This window comes from Zingiber officinale, chromosome 1B (assembly GCF_018446385.1).
Source record: "Zingiber officinale cultivar Zhangliang chromosome 1B, Zo_v1.1, whole genome shotgun sequence".
NCBI lineage: Eukaryota > Viridiplantae > Streptophyta > Magnoliopsida > Zingiberales > Zingiberaceae > Zingiber > Zingiber officinale.
The window spans coordinates 137719520-137727908 of NC_055986.1; the positions used below are offsets into that span (position 1 = coordinate 137719520).

Here is an 8389-nt window from a genome sequence, read left to right on the forward strand (position 1 = left end):
AATCATAATTTTTCTCGGAAAATCTGAAAAACAAAAGTGAAAATATTTCAACCTTCGAGATAAAAAAAATAGCCATTTAAATTTAAAATAAAACTAATTAAACATTAATCAATAAATTTAATATTCGAGTTGATATTTGCATGTAATATGTCTTGAGATCAACTTCCAACCTATGCAAAATATATCACGGGTTATTTGATCGATCTTATTTACAGAATCACGATTTAAAATATAATTAAAGTTTCACATAAAAATCCGGAGTTTAAAAGAATAAAAAAAATAAAATTATAAGGATTTAGCCTCAAAACGAATAATATCATATTATTATAAAGATATATGAATATTTTTAGATATAATAAATGATATCAGAATTATTGTTCATACCAGATACCATATGGGATGATCTTGAATGAAGTTATGGGAGGTTGAAAATAGATTAGGATGACCAGATACTAACAAAAGGTTGGAAGCAGGCTAAGAGTGACCGGATAAGGATACTTGTAGGGAGATCCAGACCGTGAAATTAATGACAGTCCTTAATTTGAGTAAAGGATTATTGAGATATAATGAAAGTTCTATATTGGAAAAATATAAAAAAAATCATGAATTTAAAAGGATATAAGATATATCCATATTGATATGAGGTTTTTGGATAGAGTCCGAAAATAAAATTATAAAAGCTTAGGCACAAATTTATAGAGATATGTGAATATTCTTTTGGACATAATAGTTGTTGTGCTTTTCATAAATAATATTTAAGGATAAAATTTATGAATCATATTCCTCAATAAATTTTTTATTAATATAGTAAATAAATAAATAAAATTTTTAAAATAAATAAATAAATTTATATTATCAAATTTAATAACCAATCAAATAAATTTAAAATTTTCAAATAAATAAATAATTTTAAACTAAGAGACTGATAACATCAAAACGACCAAGCAAAGGTTCGGAAAAAAATATAATTATATGATAGACTGTTCAATTTTCTAATTTTCTCTCTACAAATCATTATGGAATTAATCGTACCAGGTACTCGAAATCCACATATAATATTTGCCAAATCAATAATATCAAAATAAATCAAATTCAAATCAAACGTAATAGTTACTTCATTAAAAAAAACATAACTCTAAGTCAAAATTAAACAACCGTTTTAAACTCGACTGGATTTGGGGAAAACGTCAAAGAGAATCGAGATATAGATAAAAAGTAAGGTGAACACTACCGAGAAAAACATGCGTGTTAAGTCCTCCAGGAACTGGCTGATTCATGTGAAATGCATGACGACAGAGGAGTTACGAAGCGTCAATATAATGTAGTTTGCTTTTTGGAACTCTCACAATAGCCACGTGACAGATCAACCTCAAAGTTCTTTTTACACATCAAAAGAAGGCAGTTCTTGTTTTTTTTTTATTTTCTTTTTCTTTTTTGATCTGGTTATCTTCTCTATTCTCTGTTTGATGGTAAAAATCATGAAATTTTCTACCAAAAGATCATTCATCTCTCATTACATTTTTCTTACAGACTGTAATGAAGCCACAACAATATGGGAGCATGCACTTGGTGCCAAGTGAACTTGAAATCCATATTTATCTAGAGTTTACATTAAGGATGTGTTTGGTTAGAAGTTATAATAGCTATAGAGTTTACATTAAGTTAGAGTTTACATTAAGGATGTGTTTGATTCGGAGCTCTCGACGTCGACTATATTTTAAAAGTCAAATAGCTATAGAACTAGACTCAATCTTCCTCCTCTTTTAGATTTTCCATCTGGTCTTTAAGGCCGACTTAACTAGAACACTAGCTAGAAAGGATCTAAAATGTCGACTGCTGGATAAGCAGCCGCGTGCTTCCAGATTTACCCGGGGATGAACGAGAGACGGTTACCCGCTTCCAGGATTAATTGAGCCAAGACCCATATACCTAAATTATAAATATATATAAAAAATCACATAATCTTTTCAAGGGTTTATATTGTACCAGACTAAAGGAACTTTGGAGGCACATGAAAACCAAATTTCCTAATCTCGCAACATTAAATCGAACGGGTCAAAACTATAACGTATACCTGAGTCACTTCTTGCATAACAAGAAATCAAAGTTAAAAAATCTATTTTAATCCATAAAGCATTCCTTATATTTACCAAAGTACTATGATCACAAAAATACTTCCTTAATAAAAACACACGTTAGCTTGCTGCTCCAGTCCTCCACAGCTCTTAAAAGATGAGTGTTCAGATGCTCCAAGACTTTGCTGGATGACATAGCAAGTTATTTCAAATTACTATGAAAGAAAAAGGTAAACTCTTACCCACTGAAAATGGAACAAGCTTAACAAAAACTTGAAGGAAAACAGACCTACAAGGACATTAATGATACAGAATATCACAGGGCAACTCCATAGATCAGATCAGATCAGGTCAGCAACGTTGGAAGGCAGCTCCTCAATCACCACGTTGTAGAACTTCTGGATATCAAACAACATCCTCTCATCATCGCGGTTAACAAAGTTTATGGCGACACCCTTTCTTCCAAATCGCCCACTTCGCCCAATCCTGTGGAGATAGTTCTCTGGCTGAGTCGGTAGATCATAGTTTATGACCAGAGAGACTTGCTGGACATCAATACCACGAGCAAGAAGATCGGTTGTGATGAGCACTCTTGATGAGCCGGAACGGAATTCACGCATGATAATGTCCCTGGTGTTTTGGTCCATGTCACCATGTGTGGCCGAGACAGTATGATCTCTGCTTCTCATATTGTCAGTCAGCCAGTCGACCTTGCGTCGTATTAACAAAGATGACACTTTGAGTGATGGCCAATGTCTCGTAAAGGTCACAAAGGGTATCAAGTTTCCATTCTTCCTTCTCAACATTCACATAGAACTGCTTAATACCCTCCAGTGTAAGTTCATCTCGCTTCACAAGAATTCTAACAGGTTTGTTCATGAATTTCCTGGTAATCTCCAGGGCCTCAGGTGGCATTGTGGCAGAAAAGACCCCCACTTGGATTTTCGAAGGAAGTAGTTGGAAGATATCATATATCTGATGTAGAAAAAATGAATACAGTCAATTTTTTTGTTAAAAAAAGGTAATTTTAATGTTTCCACATCTTATAGCAATATAATTGATCCTACTGAAGACAATGAATTCATGGCAGTAAATATACCAAAAGAAATGAAGAAAAATGACTAACTTTTTTGCTAGGATTTATTAGTAATTATATATTATCCTAATTTTATACTTATATTTAAAGGCAAAGATGGGACCACTAACATAGGGAAAAAGATATTAGTATTCATACTTCATTCGACTTACAAAAGGGTTAAACCAGTAACCAGATAATCTTAGTAGAAGCTCACCTACCAGTAAAATACTTTAAAACAATCTTAACATCTGATAAAATATCTATGTTGGCTAATAAACAACAGAGAATTGTCCACTTCGGAAATTATATGGCTGGCTATATGCAAGACACATAAAGGGAAGTAGCAAAATTAACACTTGTGAAATAATGGAAAGCACATTCTACATCATTTCAATCTACAAATTTGCAATATTTAGCAGTAAATGCAAAACATGAACCACAAATCATAAGCATTAAATTTTAGTCCTCACCAGAATCACCAAATGAAACTTTTGAGAACAAAATGATCAGATAAAACATTTAGACAATGTAAAGAATTTTGATCAGATAAAACTAGATACTGTATTCCTTTGACTGCTAAGGTTGCAAGGTAAGTGCGCCATAAAATTCACAGTAACTCAATTGTCAAGTAATCAGAGTGAAGGTGAAATGAATATAGCAAAAAGAAAAAAGGTATTGAGACCTGATCCTTGAATCCACGCGAAAGCATTTCATCAGCCTCATCCAAGACAAACATTTTGATACAATCAGGGCGAAGAGACTGACGCCTCAACATATCAAAGACACGACCTGGAGTACCAACCACAACATGGACCCCACTTGAAAGAATACGCTGATCCTCACGGACACTTGTTCCACCAACACAAGCATGAACTTTGACACCTAGATAGTCACCAAGTGCTCGCATGACCTTTTCAATTTGTTGAGCCAATTCCCTGGTTGGAGCAAGAACCAGGGCTTGGCATTGTATCAAACCATAGTCAAGTTGCTGCAAAATTCCAGAACAAAAAGTTGCAGTTTTCCCAGTCCCTGATTGTGCTTGCTGGATAACATCCAGTCCCTTGCAAAAGGGAACTATTCCTCTTTGCTGAATTGCAGAGGGCTTTTCAAAACCTATAAAATAGAGTAAATAAATGTCCAGCCTAAAGTTATTTGTATCCTTCAGCTTCTGTAAAATAAGTGAATAATTCAAGAGTGCTTTTAGCTTACCATAGGCATAAATGCCTCTAAGAAGATTCTCTTGAAGTCCCATATCATCAAAGCTTTCACAAACCTCATCATATGATGTGAAGAAATCCTGCCCATCAGCATTTAGCCTGAATAAACCACAGGAAAATAAGTGAAATGGAAAAACATGGCTTATGTTACTATTGCCAAATGAAAAACAAAGGCAAAGGGAGTGTCATTCATAAAAAGTAAAAAATTAAACTCAAAATTTTCTCTCTATAAGTGATAACAGAAGCAAAATGAATATATAAGATGCATTACAGCTCGTTCATTTTTGCATCATATTGACGAGAATCAAACTGTGATCCTTCCGCTGCCAGTCCAGCCATGTCTACAGAGACATTTGATAAAAAAAAAAAAATTAGACCAACATAAGCCACTTGTCTTACCAAATTTTGGAAGATACAAAACAAAACAGATATGCTATATGTCAGAATTTTTGACAAATCGAGCAATAGGTGCCACAAAAGCCTAGGGGCTAATTTTTATATGCGAGAGAAACGTACATATGAGACATTAATATATTTTTTATATTAACTATAGACATATGTAAATATCATACAAAGACGAAAAGACTGAACCATGCTGTATCTGTTTCGATCATGATACTATGGGAAATTTCTTATTGCACTAGACACACTTGTCACTGTCAACGGTCATTTGTCTAACTATTGTGTAATCTCATTTTATAGGTTGAGATGAGCAAGCCACTATTGACTTGGGCTAAAGTATTTTGGCTTGATGGTTGGGAGAAACAAATTAATAAGTTAGTTTGGTCAATTTGGTTGGCCTGCAACATTCTTGATCATGGTGTAACTATAATGTGTTTGGAAAGAATTGCTTATGTGATCATGAAGTTACCATTGAATTGCTGGTGAGTGAATGATTTTGAGTTATAAGTTGGACTGTGAAATTTTGCAAGGACTTCAAGCAGTGTGAAAGATTGTTGACTAATAAAAAAAGTTTATAGGCTTAGATAATTCAACTATAGTTAACTTGGATTAAATGGATTCCAAAAAGTTGGGCGGAATAAAATAATCAGCCAATTTCCTTAATTGTTGGGAAAATAGAAACTCAGACAAAACAAGTCAAGGCAGAGGAGAATAAAATAGCATTTAAGAAATTTGTTTCCTAATGAGTATCAAATATAAATACAATGAAAGACCAAGCAAGGGAAAACTAAAGCTCTTAAAAAAAACATACATGTTAAATCTATCTAGTCCCATAAACAGCCACAAAGATGACAACGTGAAACTGGAACAAATATCATTTTTTATAAACAAAATGATCGAGGTAACCCCGTGAATTTAGTGCAGAAAGCTAAATAAGCAAGTCACATAAAAGGGTCCAATAAAATCATCAAACTGTACAACTGATATAGCCACGCACAATCGGATATGGCCTATTTACCTATGATATTCACAAATTTGGCATCTTCTTCAAAAACAGGCATAGAAACTATAAAACATAGCTTCAACTCTAAAAATTCAAGCTCAAATCCGAAGAACAACTAGATTCTCATAATATCAACAAAATGTCTATCTCAATAAATTGAGGTCAGCCCATGGCAATTCACCAAAAAAACAATCTTTCACCTGAAAATTGTACGATATCATCCATGACAACCTATCGGTTATCCTACTATAAAAAAGTTAATTTTATACACATAGAAAGAGAAGAACTACCGACACAGAGACAAGTCGTACACTTGATACCATACCAACACAAAAACACTCACGCAGCAGTACCAAAACGATCAACTAAAAAGATCAAAAGGGCGCGAAAAAAAAATACATTTAAGAAAACTCCGACCTGTAGATCTAAAATTTTGAATGAGTTACCAAAATCGAAAGGAAAAGAAAGATCTTCCCAGAGCATAGTTTCATATAGAGGAAGAAAAAACAACAGAAGAAGCAAGCAGATCCTGATCCGGTCTACCTGATTACTAGATGGATGAATACAGGAGAAGAACTCTGGACAAGAGCTAAGTGAGTAAGCTCCGACTAACAGACGAGCACGAGATCGACCTAGGATTTAACGAGGGCTTGGTGAGATCTCGTAGGGGGGAGAGAGAGAAGCATACGCAAGAGCTACTAGGGTTCTTCTGGATCTTATATAGGGATCGGACCAGAACGCGAGTAAACCGAAGAAAATAAATAAATTTGGAATATATTTTGGTGAGAAAAATAAATAAATCTTATAGATATTTTTGGTCAGCGTGCATCATATTTAATTTTCTTTTATTATTATTATTATTATTATTATTATTATTATTATCTCGGATCATGAAAACCACATTTAAGTTCGAAGAAATAAAATTATATTCCCCTAATGATATATAAAATATAAAATTAAACGCTTAATTGTAGCAAATTAAGACTGGAATCTTGGATTAGTTCATTTATCACTAGATCAGCTGAGAGTACACAAGGCTCCTCTTCTCTTTGTAATGCTGAACCCTGTCACTGCTCTGAAATCGATTTTTTTTTTTTTCATTTGTAACAAAATAAATATGAAAATTCTTATTAGTATTTATTTACAATTCTCACGACTCGCACCGGTCGGAGAAAACCGAACCGCGATCGGCCCAATCTCTCACGACTTGTTCATGGTTCAGCCTGAGCCCCAGTGCAGCCTTCAGCCTCCCCTGTTCCGGGTTCACGACCTCGATTTTCTCCGGCCCTACCGGCGCTGGAGGAGAAGGAGGCTCGTAGTTTGGATTTATGTCTGACATCGGCACTGAGTTTGAGCTCCACTGTTTCTCCTCATCCCTCTTTCTCGGTGCCCGCCGCAATCCAAAACCGAGCTCGAAATTGCTGGAGATTCTGCGTCCAACGAGGCTCCGGAGCAGGGAGTTAATGGGGTAATTCGTGGAGTCGGTGGTTGAAGTGTCGACAGTGAGGTTGCCGATGATGCTGTCGATGCCCTGTGCCACCTCTGATTCGAGAATCGATTCTGCGTCGAAGTCGTCCTCGATGGGGCACTCCGGCGAATTCGACTCCCGGGACACGTCGCTTGCTGGACTCACGGCGGAATCTTTCTCGGAAGCGGTTAAGAAAGTCTTTCGCTTGAGGTGGAAGTGGACTGCGGTTGCGGCGGACGGTGGATTGGGGGTTGGGATTAGGAATGCGGCGTCGTTGAGGACCGGCAGAGGGGGGAGGAGATCGGGGGGTTCCGGAAAGGGGTGGAATGGGTTAGTTGTATTGGAAAGGAGAAGCCTTGGACTCTTGACGGCAGAGAAGACGGCGGGGTATGTGGCGGAGAGGAGGGCGGCGGCTTCGTTGTATATCTGGTTGGGCCGCTTCCGGGGAGTCCTCGCCCTCTTGATAGATATTGTTAGCGCCGGCGAGTTGCTCAATTCGGAGAGGGTGGAAGAAGGGTACGAAGAGGCCGAAGATTGCGAGGAACGACACCACGACGAAGACGACGTCTTCACAACGTCGAGATCGAAGACGTAAGTCCCGCCACCGCCGCCGCCGCCGCCGCCTCGGAGGCACGACGTCATGGTATAGTAGATTTAACTCGAGAACAATTCTGCTGCAGCAAAATCCAATCTTTTTGATGCTAGACGAGATGTGCCGGCCAAAATTCCAAACAACAAAGAGAGAGAGAGCAAAATCCAATCCTTCTTTAAAATCAAATCATGGAAACAAAAAATAACAGAGGACAACCATTCCAGCGTCACAGAAGATTAGAAAACGGAGGAGATTTGTTCAGAGGAAGAAATTTAATCCAGAAGTATCAAAGGCGAGAAAAAGAGAATCAGAATCATGAAACTTGAAGAAATACACAGGCGGCAGCGGCAGTAGAGAAAAGAGATGGGAAATGGCGGAAGCGGGAGGGACTCTATAATTAGGCCACTGCTCCACCTAATATCAATAATTACAATTTATATGTTCCAAACAACTATTAATTATATTCACGATGAAACTGAATCAAACCTACTTTCTCTCGGTTCAATTATTAAAAATAAAATGTTTTTGTTCCGGTCCCACATGTGGCCAATTAA

At 36.5% G+C, this 8389-nt stretch overlaps 1 protein-coding gene and 1 pseudogene across 1 annotated transcript; both read right to left on the reverse strand.

The window, feature by feature from the left end:
* Window positions 1-2045: 2045 nt before the first annotated feature.
* On the reverse strand, window positions 2046-6477 carry LOC121981593 (annotated as a pseudogene).
* Window positions 6478-6925: 448 nt separating this feature from the next.
* Window positions 6926-7885, reverse strand: LOC122042553 (protein CHLOROPLAST IMPORT APPARATUS 2-like). Its single transcript, XM_042602722.1, has one exon. It carries the CDS (start codon window positions 7883-7885, stop codon window positions 6926-6928), a length of 960 nt encoding a protein of 319 aa, XP_042458656.1.
* Between the last annotated feature and the right edge of the window lie 504 nt (window positions 7886-8389).